The 16,647-nt window shown below is 40.1% G+C and overlaps 3 protein-coding genes across 10 annotated transcripts in view; 2 read left to right on the forward strand and 1 right to left on the reverse strand.

Moving 5' to 3' along the window:
- Nucleotides 1–16,647, reverse strand: part of LOC132197667 (histone-lysine N-methyltransferase trithorax) — a 26,560-nt gene continuing 9,913 nt past the window's right edge. For 3 of the 5 annotated variants that reach the window (XM_059621091.1, XM_059621092.1, XM_059621093.1), the window contains 15 exons: nt 9,104–9,269; nt 8,922–9,045; nt 8,204–8,867; nt 8,024–8,145; nt 7,701–7,939; nt 7,416–7,643; nt 7,141–7,356; nt 6,917–7,081; nt 4,768–6,855; nt 2,309–4,113; nt 1,698–2,123; nt 1,373–1,576; nt 1,151–1,316; nt 926–1,072; nt 1–869 (listed from right to left, as the gene is read on the reverse strand). In XM_059621091.1, coding sequence (XP_059477074.1) covers nt 696–869; nt 926–1,072; nt 1,151–1,316; nt 1,373–1,576; nt 1,698–2,123; nt 2,309–4,113; nt 4,768–6,855; nt 6,917–7,081; nt 7,141–7,356; nt 7,416–7,643; nt 7,701–7,939; nt 8,024–8,145; nt 8,204–8,867; nt 8,922–9,045; nt 9,104–9,262 — 6,927 coding nt within the window. In that variant the 5' untranslated portion in view covers nt 9,263–9,269 and the 3' untranslated portion in view covers nt 1–695. Of the gene's footprint in view, nt 870–925; nt 1,073–1,150; nt 1,317–1,372; nt 1,577–1,697; nt 2,124–2,308; nt 4,114–4,767; nt 6,856–6,916; nt 7,082–7,140; nt 7,357–7,415; nt 7,644–7,700; nt 7,940–8,023; nt 8,146–8,203; nt 8,868–8,921; nt 9,046–9,103; nt 9,270–9,332; nt 9,433–9,574; nt 9,770–16,647 lie in introns of those variants that run through there. The other 2 variants (XM_059621090.1, XM_059621096.1) reach the window with 2 other exon arrangements.
- Nucleotides 9,122–15,515, forward strand: LOC132197669 (uncharacterized MFS-type transporter C09D4.1-like). Of its 4 annotated transcripts, none has more exons than XM_059621098.1 (10): nt 9,122–9,250; nt 9,307–9,556; nt 10,569–10,619; nt 12,715–13,063; nt 13,132–13,356; nt 13,414–13,561; nt 13,629–13,837; nt 13,903–14,006; nt 14,060–14,170; nt 14,229–15,515. In XM_059621098.1, exons 3-10 carry the CDS (start codon nt 10,576–10,578, stop codon nt 14,497–14,499), a joined length of 1,461 nt encoding a protein of 486 aa, XP_059477081.1. In that variant the 5' UTR covers nt 9,122–9,250; nt 9,307–9,556; nt 10,569–10,575; the 3' UTR covers nt 14,500–15,515. The 4 variants fall into 4 exon arrangements, with proteins under 4 accessions (XP_059477081.1, XP_059477083.1, XP_059477084.1 ...); XM_059621099.1 differs by having other exon boundaries at nt 9,161–9,250; nt 9,311–9,556; XM_059621100.1 differs by lacking the exon at nt 10,569–10,619.
- The window catches only part of LOC132197670 (uncharacterized MFS-type transporter C09D4.1-like), a 2,128-nt gene continuing 997 nt past the window's right edge, over nt 15,517–16,647 (forward strand). The window contains exons 1-3 of the mRNA XM_059621102.1: nt 15,517–16,072; nt 16,130–16,354; nt 16,484–16,625. Of these exons, the coding sequence (XP_059477085.1) occupies nt 15,755–16,072; nt 16,130–16,354; nt 16,484–16,625 (685 nt within the window). The 5' untranslated portion in view covers nt 15,517–15,754. The remainder of the gene's footprint in view (nt 16,073–16,129; nt 16,355–16,483; nt 16,626–16,647) is intronic.

The following is a 16,647-nucleotide window of genomic DNA, read 5'->3' on the forward strand; positions in this document are numbered from 1 at the left end:
GTAAATAAGCTAATTGGCAAAATAATTGTATAAAAAAAAATGAAACCAGGTGACTTACTAAACGGGAAGTAGTACACGTTTTGTTCAAGACGTTTAAAATCAAGCTGCTCTATATAAGATTAAATCTTAAAATAATGCATTAAAAACATAGCAGAGCACATTAATGGAATGCACAAAACGGTGCACCGAGTAAGAAAAAATCTCGCCATTATTTTACAAATCATAATTACTAAATGTTTAAAATTTATCACAATATCAATTTTTGTTACAAATTTTAGATGTTTCCTCTAAACACAGCCCGATCGTAATAGCAATATCGGTAGGAATTATTTATTTGTGGGCTAGTACATCAATTTTGTGTGAGTCCAAAGAGTCCTTTCCTCATGTATAGAACAAATGCATTAAAACGGGATTACACAGAATTTGTTATTTAAGTAGTGTTACTGTAGTGTGTTGCTTCTGGTTTAACTGTATGTATGTGAATCACGCTCAAGGGCGCGACGGAATTATTTTAATGTAAGAATCAAAACCATGCCTGCGACTATTGCTAAGTATATGTTATGTAACTCTTGAAAGTTTATTTTCTATTACTGTGTGTATATTGTAAGTATTGAACTCTGTAGTATGTGTGTGAAGAAAGTGTAACCCTGAATTACGGAAAAGTAAAGTACAACAGCTGATACGAAGGATTGAGACTAGTTAAGATACTTTCTACATTTTCTGGAACCACACGTGCAGGGAATTTTGTCATCTTCGAAGGGGAACTTGTAGTCGTAGGTGAGCTCCTCTCCAGGCAGGATGCGTCGCAAGGCAAAAATCAGGATGTGCTTCTTGCCAAGCACGTCAACCACCTTTGAGTAGCAGTTGGGCTAACAAAAAATTGTATATAAAAATACTGCTTAGTCAAGAATTTTGAAAAATGTACCTCACAACTGTGATTAATGAATCTGGCCGCGTTTCCTTTCATCGTTGCGTCCACCACAGTGTCGTCGTCTATTCTGAACATATAGCACCCTATGCCCCTCGACTCATAAATTTTCTCCCTCCGATCTGTGTGTATCGAGCGAATAACCTAAAATGGAATAAACAATTAGTTTTCTATTTATAAAACAAATATAATTAAGTGGTTGCTCAAAATTAATATTCTCACCTCTCCAGCGTATTCAATGACCATTTCTGTAGGCTCCAGTTCCCTGATGCAGAAGAGGCCGCGGCCATGTATCAAAGACCGGAAGACCCCAACCTTAACTCTGGCGTTGTTCTTCAACTGTCTGAATCTCATTGCCATTGGGAGGTTACTGCTTGTTTTTGTTCGGCTATAATTGAAGTAAATAAATTATTTGTTTATAATTTCCTAGTAAAAAATTAATACTTGACAGCCTCATTTTCGGCAAGAGGCATCGATGGTGGTTTTCTGTGTTCTGACGCAAGCCAGCCAAACATGTCGTACGGGTTCCTTTGTTTGTATGGTTCAGTTCGCGCGCAGCCAGTAGTGTTGAGTTTCGGCTGCAAAACTGGCTGCCTCTTTATTTTCTTTTGTGACGAATTGTGAAATTTGGGGGTGTAATCAGTGCATCTGAGAAAAAGAAAAGATAAATGATGAATAATTGAGTAAATAGCAATTTCCTTTCAAAGTTTAAAGTCGTTCAATTTTTTAATGCTGAAATTTTAGTAGAAAAAATAATCAGATCTCTTACTTGGCAACTCCGGGCAGCTGCTCAATCAAATACTTGATAGGATCCTGTCCCAGTCCGGTCATTTGTTGTCCTGAGAGACTGAACGGATTGTACGGCAGGGGTGTGAGATTGTAGGCCTTTCTTGCAGTTTGAACTGCGTCAAAGATATTTTGCCACGCCTGGGAAACATTGTGCGCCGTTGTGATGAATCCGTCTGAACTCTGGATCTTGAACTGGACGTTTGTCTTCTCTTCGACATCTTGAGGTTCCTTCTTGATGATACTCGGCGTGCTGCATCGAGACGTTGTCTGTGTGCCAACGCTCGCACTGGCCGTGATTTTAACCACCTTAGGTGAGGCCGTCGCCTCCAAATTGCTAACCAGCGGTGGCACAGTCTTATTTGGCTTAATTGGCCGCTCTCGGATGACCAGGGGTGGCGGCAGCGATCTGAAACAATAATTTATTGTTGGTTTAATAAAAGGTCAATTGCCTTTAGCTAAATTACTTAAAAGGGCAGTTGATGGACTACACATGGTTTTGAATGAAGTAAATTTTATAACAAATGAAATAATTGAAGCTAAATGGTAAAAAATTACATTTCCATCAAACAATTACATCATTTTAATTCATACCTTGTAATTGGAATTGCTGCCTGTTGAAGTTGCTCTGGAACCTTTGCCGGTGTCTCCACATAAGACCGAGTGGCCGTTTTGACTTGGTTACTGCGAGGAGCAATGGACGAGCTAATCAACTGCATCTTCTGGATGTTGCTGACCGTGGAGTTGACAGGCTGCTTGAAAGACCCAACGTGCATCAGTCCCGGCTGTGGAGGTATCAAGTTTTGGTGCTGCGGGTGTACAAACGGCGGTCGCAGCATCGGTTGTTGGAAGTAGGGCTGCTGGGGTGGAGGAGGAGGAGCAGCCGCTGGAGCTACATACTGGTTCAGGGATATTAAAGGCGGTTGCAGAGGCGGCTGGGCCATTTGCAAGGGGTGCGTCAGACTGGGTGGAAAATCGACTGGTTTTTGTGGCAACATAGAAGGGTTCATGATCTGGACGGGTGGGTTGGGCTCCTGCTTGATGTGCAGGTCCGGAGTAAAGGTCGTTGGCGCCAAGTAAGACGAAGGGTCCTTCATTTCGTGGCCCAAACCCATGCTGGGCATCATTAGAGGATTCTGGTTTATGGCAAAGGGATTCGACGGGTTGCTGAGGAAGATCCCATTTGGCGTGTTAACCAGCTGGGTACCGTCGTTGCCGGCCATCATTGGACTGTAGGCCATGTTCTGCAGGAAGGGGGTTTGCGCAAGGAAGGTCGTGTTGCTGTTGTACGAGGGCATGGTCATCATGTTGCCAAAGGTTTGCGGGACAATGATTTGACTTTGCTCCTGCTCAGGGCTCAAGACACAAACTAAATTCTGCTGGCCGTCGGGTCCATTGACTAGCAAGTAGTTCTGTTTGCTTGGAGTGACGTTGATGTAGTAAACCGTTGGTTGGGTCACATATATTGGGTTTTGGCCAACAACTATTTGGGGTGTGTCTGGGTAGATAGGAGCTGAGGCAAAGCCTTGCTTGTCATTCACAGTTGACATGGGTTGTTGCATTTGCTGGAAGGTATGTGGCTGTTGGTGGTGCTGCTGAGATGTGTGGTGATGCATCATCGAAGGGCCTGTAGTGGAGTCTGCTGGTTTAGCAGCCAGTTTTACAGCTTTTCTCACTGCCTTTGCCTCTCTTTTCCGTTTCTGGTTCTTGTCTGGGCTTTGCATCACCACCAGCTTGGTCTTCACCACTACCGTTCCATACTTGGAGGTCTTGGCACTCATTCTGGAAGTTGTAGGACTTTCACTGGATTCGTCGCTGGACTCGCTGCTGACCTCTGTGCATGAGGACAAGTGCTTGTCATAGCTCGCTTTGGTCCGATAGGTCCTCTTGCAGGACTTGCACTTAACAGGTCCATCGTCTGCATCTCCGTCTGACATATTCCGTTTTCTGGTCAGGGATGTTTCAACTTCAACATTCACTTCGTCCGATTTTCCCGCCGACTCAGTTGACTCTGAGTCACTTGAACTGTCATCGGCACCGTCAAGCTGGGAGAGTCTAAACTGCCGAGACGAGCAGGGTTTCATCATCTTTGGAAGAATAAACTCCTCATCCAAAGAGACCAGGCTGATTCTTGATCGCTTTCGCAGCTTTCCTTCGGATTCCTGGGAGCAGACATTGTCTACAAGATAGTCAACCACTTCTCTTACTGGGTTTTCTTCACTGTCAGACACATCTTCCTTGCTTATGTCATCCGATAGTAGCTTGGTGAAAATATCGTGCATGGATATTCCCTCTAAAAGTTCATTGTTTAAGTCCTGGAAAATTGTTTCTTTCAGATCTGGTGGCAATAGCAGGTCATCAGAGTTGTCTCTTCCGCCAAGTTCATTGTCACGAGACAGCTGAAAATAGTTAATAATAAATGAAATTATAAATGTTATTTATTTAATTTGAGTTGAAGTTCAAAAAAGAAAAAAAATTGAATTTAAAAGTAAAGAATACACAGACAAATTAGTCTGTGATAAAATATTTCTTAAGATGCACCATTGCAGCAGGTGCCATTTTTTTGTTGTCTAAAAACTGGTCTGAAGAACTGTTTTGCATAATTCAAAGCCCCCCCTTAAGATGGGGCCTCATGGGGTTGGCGCACATTTTCTCGGCGTTGAGCAACAAGCTTATTTTGTAGCCTCCATTTCCCTGAATGGTGCATCCTTGAAACCACCAGGTGCTATTCTTTAGTCTTAAATTCCCCATTTTTTTCTTAATTAACTATTTTTAACTTTAACTCTAATTAAATAAAGCCCCGCAATGGATCCCAATTTTGGTAAAGAATTTGTAAATAATTAAATATTATTTAAAAAGAAAATTTCCGGTTCTTTTAACAGTACATTTTTCAGGTCAATTAGTTAGAAATCTTTTCTGATTCATATTAAATAATAAGTGTTAATAATCTTATAAACTTGTAAGATAATCAAATTTGCAAATGTGAATATTAGGAAGTTGAAAAATAATTCACAGATGGTGAAAGTTTGTTTCTAATTTGAGCAGAAACTTACATCAATCTCTTGTTGTTGTATGTGTCTCAAGACTCTCAAATTCTTCTCCATCACTTCAGACGGCGCTCCATGAGTCCCATGCTCCACAGTCAAGTTGATGTCCCTCGCTAGACTTTCCTCGACGGACTCAATTTCCAGCTCAGTAATGATGACGTACTCAACAATCTTCCATGGCTCTTTAGTCGACCAGAAGAGCCTTTTTGCAACATAGCCGTGCGGCACAAGGACATCCCTCATTTCATCATGACACAAATTTGAGCTGATCACACCAAGTCGCTCCACACGAAGAGACCCTATGGCGATTTGGACGCAAGACGGATCAGCATACCTTTTCTTGTTTCTGGCAGGCTCAACCCGCAGACGTCTAGGAAGCGGAAAATCGAGACATAGGTCGATCTCATCTTCCTCTGAGGCAAGTTCTGCCAGCAACCTTCGTTGCTCTCCGTGGTCGGTGCAGTAAAGGGCCATCTCCGCCAAATCAAGGAAAATGCTGTCGCCCAATTTGGCTAGGGCCAGGGCACACGGCCAGTGGTAAGAGTTGTGGCAAGAGTTGCCCTGACAGCAACCAACTGTGGCTCCTCTCTCTCCACAGTAGCTGCACTTGGTCCTGTTGGCTCTGGACAGGGCGCCAGGAACAACACAGTGCAGGTATCCATCACGGTCCTCCCAAACTTCTGAGCTCCACAATGCACAATTGGCGTGCACCCAGTCTAAGGGAGGAGCGCTGCCTGTGTGCAGCATTCGTTCTGCTCCTGCACCAAAATCGTCGGCAGGCTTCCTGCATAGGGCACAGAGCCGGTTGTCGTGAAATCCTGCCGTGTACAATTGGCTGAGGTTCTTCTGCGGCTCTGGTTTACTCTCAGCAGCAGAGTCCGGCTTGCTTTTGGCCACCACTTTTCCATCAATTGAAGATTTTTCTAAGTCAAAACTGCCTGGTTTGTACCAGGGAAAGTTTTCAGTGACCAACGCTAAATATTGGGACTGAATTTCAACATCCTTGCTCTTCAGAACTTCAAGTTTGAATTCAAAATCAAAGGTGGCAAGGCTCTTGTATAAACCAAGGCTGGCTTTTCGAAGTATGGCTGCTAAGAGCTTGGAGTCAAACATGTTTGTTTCAGATTTCTTTCCAGGGCTGTCACATATTGCAGTGCTTGGGGGTGCTGATGCTGTTTCGTCCTCAAGTTCTATAAAGGAAGTGTTTTTCTTCTCTTCTGCAGACTCCTTTTCTTCGATTGTTTGGGAGGCAACGGCCTCTGAAGTGCTTGTTGTCATTTTACTGGGTGTCTCGTCGTAGTTAGCGTTCTTGTCTGGGGTTTTCAAAGTGGGGAGAGTGACTGTTGGTTCATTTCTCGAACAACTTGGAAGCTTTGATGGAGAGTCTGCAGTTTCTGTGCCAGCAATCTTAACATGAGCGCATTTCCTCAAATGGACAGAGCACTCTTTAATGTTATAAGCCTCTCTGATCTGCTTCAGCTTAAGAGTTTGGGTTGCTTTTGCCTTTTGCTTCACACAATCGGTCAGTTTGACCACTAACTCTGGCATTCTTCCTTCTTCAAAATCAAGTTTCATTTTAGCAGCTTCAATTTTAGGGTCTTTTTCATCTATTTCTTGCTTGATCAGTTCAACTGGTTTTGGCATCAATTCACTTTCATCCTTAACCTTGATTGTCTCAGATTTTGTCTCTTCTTTCCTCAGTTCTAGCTCTCTACTTTCTTTATTCTTCTCTACGACCAGTTTCTCTTCTTTTCTAGTTTTATCTTCACCTTTGACATCGCCTTTGCTTGCTGGCTTGGTCTCTATTAGAGGCTTTGCTGCATTTGTATCACCTTCATCTGGCTCAAGATTCACTCTCTTGTTGGGCGACAGCTTGACGCTTTGGTACTTTGCAAGGTTTTTCACGATGTTCATGATTCCGTTCCTCATTTCTTCCTCAATGGCCTGTGACCAAAGTGGAGGAACTTGGGTGGTGCAGTTCTTGCAATGGAACTCTACAGTTTCAGGAAGGTAGCTCAGAACTTGGTACATCTCGTCGGTAATACCCTCACAAGAGGCGTGTACCCAACTGAGACACTCGGCACACTCCACCATCTAAAATAAAAGAAACATGGCCCTCAGCAAAGATCCGACTTGAGATATTAATTTATCTTACCTTTGTATCATAGTCATCATCTTTGTAGCATTGCTGACAGTGGGGACAGAAATTGCCTTTGAGTCTCAGTTTGTAGCAAGGAGGGCAGAATGAAGTGTTCCCAGCAGCCTTCATGTTGGGTGCAGCCAAGCCACAACTGCGACACACGTTGCAAGCAGGGCACTCCTAAAAATGATTTCATTTTTTATAATACTTGAACTGAATTTTGTAATGATTTCCTATACCCATGGTTTTCCTGGAGGAGGTTTGCAAGTTAAACACCCCTTGTGAGAAGGAACAACACATTTCTGGCACCTCACAAGTTCTGGATCGTTCATAGTGGGCTTATTGCAGATGCAGCAGAGCTCACAACGTTCACAAATCCACATCTTGTTAAGCTGAGGATTCGTCTTGAGACAGAAAAAGTGATATGGCTCACAGCACATGGCACAGAAAAGAAGCTGAAATAGATAATTTACTGTGATCATCCAGTTAACGAAGTTGGTTGACTATAAAATACCTGTTCTTTTCCAGCACTTCCACAAAGCACACAAAGAGCAGGTGGCAAGTTGGATGTTCCGATAGCGCTCATGACAGGGACTCCAGTGGCCTCAGTTGCTTCAAAGTCAACACAGATCCAACCAGGAGGAGGCTCGGCTTTTGTCGGGGCTGCAGCAGGCAAACCCAGCATCTCCAGAGGCAAAGTTGAGCCTGAAGTGGATGGAGTAGGGGCCGGGGCTTTATCTTGCTACAGAAAAGAATTGAACAAATTTATGACTCGAAAATTGAAAAAGGTATTTCTTACTGGAACTTCAACCATCGTTTTAGACAGCACTTTCTTATCCTTGTGTTTTGATTCTGTTTGGTACTTCTTGTATATATCAATTGACGCTTGTTTGAACGGAGAGACGCCTGGAAATGTGGCTTGGGGCTGACCGAGCACAACGCAAGCCCTGCGGCAAACGTGCTTTATGCGAGGCCCCTTTACAAGCGATTTCTGGCGTTTTGGCTTTTCAACTTCTACTGGGTGATGTTTTGTAGTTTCTGTAACAAAATTTTCAAATAGTCTGTATTTATTTCTAATCTTAAAGCATTTTATTGTTAATAAATGATATAATAAAAAGATACCTTTGATTTTGCTATTGTTTGCCGTTTTTGTCGCTTTCTTCATAAGTGCCCTGGCAGCTAGCTGTGTTTGGTTCAACACGTTATCGGACCAGCCACGAAGAGGATCCTTTTTAGTGGGGTTGCTAGATGTGAAAACAAATTTAGAAAAAATAAAGAATAAACTTTCACTACAATATTTACCCAGGGCCAACATGGTACTGCAAACTACTCGGCAGACATTTCTTCAGTCTTGTCAAAGTTTTCTGTGGTATGGGCAGTTTTGAGAGGCACATCATGAGCCAGCACGCTGGACACCTCGCTTTCACCTCCACCCCTGAAATTTTGCAAACTGCTCTTCCTCTGTGGCACATCAATTTTTGCGTTGTCTTTTGTGTCATCTTCTCGACAAATCTTCGGCACGAATCACACTGGACGTCGGTTGTCATTGTTTCACAAACTATGCACTTCTTCGCGTCCGGCAGAGAAGTGGGCTTGACTGTGGGGGTTGACTGGAGCATCCAGTTTGCACCAAGCGTGTGCCCAGAGCTGAACGACTCAAACTTCAGCGTTGATGGTTTAAGGATGCTGCAGCTTTTGGAACTCTCTTGAGGACTGGACAAGTTGCTAGCCCTCTTGCCATCTTTGTGTAAGCGTGTTGATTTTGAAGCATTCTTATTAAAATAGCTTGTACTCTCGGAAATCAGTTTATCTTTCTTGGATTTTTCTTCAGATTTAAAAGGATTCTTAATAACAGTAGATTCAGTCTCAATTTTGGCTCCAATTGATTTCGGTGTACTCGCAGGCTCACTTGATGGTGATGATTGCTGTGGCCTCTTTTGTTTTGAAGCGCTTGTGGACGCTTTGGCTGCAATAGTAAAAATTATTTTAATAAGACTTTTATGATCATGGCAACAATTACCATTTTCGGACTTCTTGCCTAATTTCCCAACCAGACCACCACCCTCAAGCTCAAGAGTGTGGGCCTCGATGACAGCTGTTGACCGGGCAAGCTGCTCCTCTTCATGAGTAAATCCATAAAAGTCCTAGAAAAAACAAGTTCATATTTCATTCTAATATCAAGAGGTGTCACTTTCTACAAACCTCGTCATCGGAGCTGCCCACCAATTCCTGCCAGGCCAGCAAGTTCTTGTGAATCTGCTCGGCCTCGAGAGCTTCCTCGGTGACAGACCAGTAGCCCTTCACTCTCTTGCGAGTGGATGAATTCTTGCATGTTCGACCGGGAAATCGGTACCTTGTCATGGTTTACCTGAGGAATCAAGAATAATGCTATCAAATTTGCACAGATAGGTCCGAACGAGCTGCGGCACACCCACAAATGCAATGAGAGATCAATCCGTCTATTTCGTCTTCCTGGCTCTTTGTAAACTAAATAAGCGCGCATCCTTGAGGACGCACGCGAAATCTACGCAAAATTAAAAAAGGTTGAGCTTAAGGTCGACAACGGAGGTTGGGAATTGGTGGCCGAAAATTAGGAGGGGCGGACAAGGTCTCGAGCAGTCTCTGGAGTGGCCTTCGCGTCGAGGGAAAGTGCCCGTAAGTTAGGCAACTCACCTTAAAATCAGGTTTTTATGTGCATCTATCGTTATTATTCGGTTTATGCTTTCTCTGCGAAAAGGTGCCACAAACGCTTTGAGCGATTGCGAACCGTAAAAGTCATTTTTTCCGAAGGCTCAGCCTCTCAATGTACAAATTCGCGAACCAAAACACAGAGAGACGCCATACTTCATTGAGGTTTGGCGCGTAAATCAAGGGATGCCAACTAAAATTATACAAAAACTAGTCTCGAAACTGAAATTTACCTGAAAATTTTAACTTTTGGAATTTTGGTTATGAAATTTATCAACGAAAATTATATTTTTAAGTGAAATTCCTAGCTTTCAAGTTAGAAAACATGCTCAAGAAAATATTGCATAGCTGGCAGCATTTGCAGTATGCGGCTTACTTTTGATTGCTGGCGGCAAAGTCGCGAGAAATAAAAGATTATCAAATAATATTTGGAAGTAATCATAATAAGTTCTTAGTTCTTCCCAGATCTTCAGGGGCCGCAGCTATTTAAATAATTAATTTTGGTTGATCTCTTAATTTTTGAGCTTGTATTGCGTTAAATTTATTAAAAAATTTGACAAATTCATCACCAATAATAATTAAATGCCTTATACCTCATTGATTAATCAAGAAAAAAACTAACTTTGCGGCTTGAAAGTTGTAGTAAAATTCTTGGTAGTGATGGTGCCGTTTTTCCAAAAATTCCGTTTCTTTCAAACAAAATATTCCTAAACATTTGATTGTAACAATGTGAACAAACATCATCAACAAAGTTTTTTTTCCGTAGCTGACGGCAACCACGCTGTAGCAAAACAATGAACATCAAGTAGTCATGCTTCTTCAGAATTATCTTATCTCTCCAGAAATTTTAATTGAATTCTCACCAATTTAAAAAAAAAATTATCAAAAGCGAAAAATGGCCTATTGTGCCCTGTTAAAGAGATAAGATAACGACATAACGACGCAGAGCAAAGTGGCTTATTCATATAATTTCTTATAGCACCAGGATGAGCGAGACAGAGGACAATGAATACAAAGTGTACAGCAGAAGGTGGGGTATTTTGGCCATTTTCGTATTGTTCTGTGTGTGCAATGCAATCCAGTGGATCCAATACTCGGTTATTGTCCACATAATCGCGTTCTTCTACAATGTTGAGACGTATGCCGTTGATTGGACCTCCCTGATTTACATGTTGACTTTCGTCGTTTTCATCCTGCCAGCAACCTGGTTGCTCAATATAAAAGTAATTAAAATACAAGAAAAAATATGAGAGCTTTCTAAAAAAAAAAATTAAAGGGTCTTCGCTTAACAGTTACATTAGGAATGATAGGCAACTGTCTTGGTGCGTGGATTAAGGTGCTCTCGGTTCACCCTGACAGATTTTGGGTAACCTTTTTGGGCCAAACGATTGTGTCAATCAGCCAAGTCTATGTGATGAGCACTCCATCTCCTGTTGCTGCGACCTGGTTTGGACCTTCTCAAGTGGCGACTGCTTGCGCCATCGGAGTTATAGGATTGCAAGTAAATTTCAAATTTTGCTGCGTTGGTCATTTAAACTTTTCCTTGCAGTTTGGAAACGCTTTGGGGTTTCTGCTACCTCCGCTGATCGTTTACGAAAGCCCCAACAAGTATGAAATAGAGCAACAGCTTTACATAATGTTTGGCTCATTCGCAGCTTTGAATACAATTGTCCTCCTCTTGGTTTTAGTGTGTAAGTTTTAAATTTATAAAGCGGAAATTAAAATAAACAATTCATAGTTTTTAGATCTGCTCCTCCAACGCCACCGTGCAAGGTTCAGAGTGAAAAACTGCAAATGCCTGCTGAAAGTGCTAAGGACTTCGCAAAATCAGTGTGGCGCATTCTAAAAAATTGGCAGTTTTTAATTTTATTTGTAGCCTATGGAATAAGCCAAGGCGTGTTTTATGCCATTCTCACTTTCCTGACGCAATTAATTCGAAACAACTACTATTACAACGTATGTAATGATCAATAAACACAATTTGCAACTAATAATTATTTAGAGTTGAATTCGATTTTAATTTTGGTTTTTGCCTTTAAAGGGAGCTAGTATTGATGCAGGTTACATTGGCGTAACAATGATGTTGGTGGGAATTCTAGGATCTCTCGTCTGTGGTTACATTTTAGATCGCACTCGAAGATACAAGTAAAATTACAAAAAAAATATCATTACTTTAATAAATTTTTCTATTGTTTTCAGAGAGTGCTGTTTGGTTGTTTACTTTTTATCCGCACTCGCCATGATAGCTTTTACATTGGCATTAGGTAAGGTGGAAATAATAAATGTGTACATCATTTGCGGAATAATCGGGTGCGTTTTCTTTATCTTCTTAAATGAAGAGACGATAATTTCATTTTATTTAATAGGTTCATTTTAATCGGTTATTTGCCACTGGGCTACGAGTATGCAGCAGAACTGACATATCCAGAGAGTGAAGCAACATCCGCCTGTGTGCTCGCCTTGGGCTCACAGATTTTCTCATTCATATTCACGCTTGTTTATGGAATTATCTTTGACGAGCTGGGCGATGATGTAGCTAATTGGACCATGAGCGGGTCGCTTTTGGTAGGGACACTGCTGTCCCTGTCCAACAAATCTCAATACAAACGGCAAGAGGCTGGGAAGCGGCAGTTTAACCAAGTTACAAACCAGCCAGAGCGTTATTGAACATAAACGTTATATATTTACAATATATTTTAATTATAATAAACAATGAATAAACTAATAAAGTGCCAAAATATTGAGTAGAAATTTTATGTGCATTTTATATTTTATAAAATTTTCCCATAAAATATCTACACGCGTTTTTTTTTTAGGTATATTTAGAATTCATACCAGCAAAACTTAATTGTAAAATATTGAAAATATTAATAAATAAAAATCGTGTACTTAATAACTCTATGGTGCAATATCCTATATGTTTAATAAAAAATTCAAATGATCGTGAGTCATCAAAAGCCAAAAGATACTCCATGCATGTATAACATGTGAAAATAAAAGTGAGTTGCATCTTTTAAGTATACTCACAGTGAATTTGGCCTCGCTACATATTATCTTATTGTAGTGTACAAATCTCAGCTCAGCATCTCACAATAAAGTGCTTTGTTATTCAATCTGCTTCACAGATTATTGCAAGACGCGGCTGCCTTGCAAATCATGGAGGGCGCGAGCGACACTGAAAAATTGGACGTGGATTTAAAAGAGGATGAAATCAAAGACGCAGATTCCTCCCTTCCAGAGCCGCGCGAAGGGACATCAGAGTTCAAGGTTTACAAACGAAGATGGGCAATTTTGGCTCTTTACCTTTGCTACGACATCATCAGCGCATTCCAATGGATTCAATACGCCATTATTGCGAATGTGATAGTCCATTATTACAACGTCCCGCCCCAAGCCGTAAACTGGACTTCAGTCATCTTCATGGTGGCCTTTGTGATAACAATCATCCCGGCCACGTGGTTCTACAATAAATTTGTATGATTTTCTTTGTTACAATCTTTATTTTTTGGAATTATTATTTTTTTTTTCAATTTTTTTTAAAGGGTTTACGGTTGGCCCTTTTACTCGCAATGGGTGGTACACTTTTGGGGACTTGGATAAAAGTGTTCTCTGTGCACCCAGACCTCTTTTGGGTCACTTTCCTGGGACAGACGATTGTGGCTTTGAGTCAAACTTATGTTTTGAGCATTCCTGTGCCATTAGCGGCTACATGGTTTGGTCCAAATGAGGTGTCAACCGCTTGTTCAATTGGACTTCTTGGAGCTCAGGTAAAATATATTGGTTTCAAATTTAGATAGAAAATGGTAATTTTAATTTTAAAACAGATTGGTGGTGCTTTGGGATTTTTTATTCCTGTGGCATTGGTCCCCGACCCCAATAATGGTGACACTGCTGCAATTGAAAAAGGACTCGGTTATATGTTTTACGGCTGCGCAATCATATCTACTGTAGTATTTGTCCTTCAACTCATATGTAATACGTCAAAATAACACCAATAACAATAACGTTTTTTAATTGAAATAAATTTTTTCCAAAACAGTTTTGCAAGCTGAGCCACCAACGCCTCCGAGCTTGGCCCAGGCAAGTCGCGGCACCAACAATGAATCTGTTTTAGACTACGTCAAGGCACTATGGAAACTGCTAAAAAATGTGCACTTTGTGCTCATTTTCTTCGCATACAGCATCAACCTAGCTGTGTTTTCAGCAGTCACCACTTTCTTAAATCAGATGATTACCCCGATATATCCGGTAATTATTATTGCATGCAAATATAATTATATACTTCAATAAAATTTTGATAATTTCATACACAGGATTCGCAAAACGACGCAGGAAATATGGGAGTGTTGATAACTATATGTGGAATAATTGGATCAGTATTTGTTGGTTTCATACTTGACCGAACACGACTTTATAAGTGATAAAATCTTAACATTTTAAACTTTACAATGATATTATATTTTGCTATAGGGAAATGAATATTCTTGTGTATGCTCTTTCCGCGGTGGCAATGCTGACTTACACATTCATCCTGAGGATGGGGAACATTTATTATGTTTACGCCTGTGCAGCATTTCTTGGGTATAAATTTTGTTTACTTGCGCTTAAAAAATACTAATATTCAAGAAAACATTTTTAGAGTAACGTTGGTTGGATATTTGCCAGCTGCGTTTGAATTTGCGGCAGAACTGACTTACCCTGAGCCAGAAGCAAGCTCGGCCGGTTTGATGACATTTGGATGCCAAATTTTGTCCGCAATTTACACTCTTGCCTATGGTTGGGTTTTCACCCCGTATGGAGATTTAGCAAGCAACTTATTTATGAGTGGGTCGCTCATAGTCGGCACTGTGCTGACTCTGTTTGTCAAGTCTGATCTTCGCAGACAACGTGCTGAAGCTCATGAAAATTAGTCACAGCAATTTTTTGGTATACTATGCTAATTTAATTCAGAACTAAAGATTTTTAATAATTATAAAATATTGAATTTACATATAAATGCTTTCTACCCGTAAAAACGCTGTGATAGTCATAATTGGTCATAATCATAAAGAAAATAAGCATCTATATAAAATTTATGTCTAGCTAATTATTTCAAATAATAATATATGTATAAAGAATTTAATTAAGCTTTTGAATTTTTAAATATGATCTAGAATAATGCATATTCAGGCAATATTTTGTATTCGACTTTCATTCAAAGACTAATAAAAACTCAATTATAATCACTCCCTCCTCCTTCATTTTTAACTTCATTATTAAGAATTCAAAAATTGATGCTATTTAATATTGCAAACAATCTTCACCCTACTCTATTTAAATATTTATTGTTTTTTGAGTAATGTAAGTTGAATTCAGTTCAAAGAAATATGAAGTGGAAAATGTTTAGGAGGATAAAAAAAATTTTACAATTCGCTCGATGCCTCATTCATTTTTGTGCGCTGTGAACGAGGCGAAGGGGCTGCAGTACTCAATTATTTCCAGGCATCATATCCAGCAACACAAAAATGTGTTATGTATTATTAAGGCCGAAATCGTAAATTGGCGTGGTTGCAGTTGGGAATCCTAGACAGGGACTCTCATGGGCCTCTCTGCGATATTTGGGAATCGCACTCCATATTAATAAATGCAATGGTAGATATTATATAAGTACTTGTAATATAATTTTTGGAAACGGCATCAACAATTCAATTACTAATAATGAAAAATTGACAGATAAGTAATAATTGAATAAGTTGAACGTAATTAAAATCTGCCAAAAAAATAATGAAAAAAATAATATTTATTTTGTCCTATTTTAGTTAAAATTTGCTGTGTCAGTTTATTGTTAGTGTTCTTCCATTTAAAATTTATAAATCTAGTACATAAATAATAATTTTTGTAATATATTTGTTGTTATCAAATTGCTGCAAATAATCCAATAAAGAAAAACACATATTTGAGCAACTTTACCCATTTAATCTTATTTAGAAATTTAAATATTTAATGGGCCAAATGAGTCAAAACATGTAGAAAATCTTTATAGTGAGTTCGTATCTTTTAAAGTACTTGTACTGTTTGATCACGCTATTATCTTTCATTGTGGTGCACAGAAGTCAAATTCTCAAACAAAGTGCTTTGTTATTCAATTTTATTCAAAGATTTTACCATGCAGCTGCGATATAAATTATGGAGGGCGCGAGCGACACTGAAAAATTAGGTGTGGATTTAAAAGAGGATGAAATCAAAGACGCAAATTCTTCCCTTCCAGAGCCGCGCGGAGGGACAACAGAGTTCAAGGTTTACAAACGAAGATGGGCAATTTTGGCTCTTTACCTTTGCTACAACACAATCGGCGCATTCCAATGGATTCAATACGCCATAATTGCGGACGTGATAGTTGATTATTACAACGTCCCGTCCCAAGCCGTAAACTGGACTTCAGTCATTTTCATGGTGGCCTTTGTGATTGCAATCATTCCTGCCACCTGGTTTTATAACAAATTCGTAAGTCATCTTTTCAGAATTGATGCCATATATTAATATTAAAATTTTTAACTGAAGGGTTTGCGGTTGGCCCTTTTACTCGCAATGGGTGGTACACTTTTAGGGACTTGGATAAAAGTGTTCTCTGTGCACCCAGACCTCTTTTGGGTCACTTTCCTTGGACAGACGATTGTGGCTTTGAGTCAAACATATGTTTTGAGCATTCCTGTTCCATTGGCGGCTACATGGTTTGGTCCTAGTGAGGTGTCAACCGCTTGTTCTATTGGACTTATTGGAGCTCAGGTAAAATTTATTTTCAAAATTTTGAAAGAAAAAAAAATAGTTGTGTTATCTGTTATTTTCATTACAACTTGAAACCTATTTCCCAGACAATTCAATATTATATTTATCAATTTTTTATGTATACAAAAGATTGGTGGTGCTTTGGGATTTTTTATTCCTGTGGCATTGGTGCCCGACAATGGTGACATTGCTGCAATTGAAACAGGACTCAGGTATCTTTTCTACGGCAGCGCAATCATCTCTTCTATAGTATTTGTGCTTCAACTAATGTGTATGTCAAAATAAGGAATTTT

The sequence above is a fragment of the Neocloeon triangulifer genome, unplaced genomic scaffold (genome assembly GCF_031216515.1).
Source record: "Neocloeon triangulifer isolate White Clay Creek 2 clone unplaced genomic scaffold, ASM3121651v1 ptg000012l, whole genome shotgun sequence".
Taxonomy (NCBI): Eukaryota; Metazoa; Arthropoda; class Insecta; order Ephemeroptera; family Baetidae; genus Neocloeon; species Neocloeon triangulifer.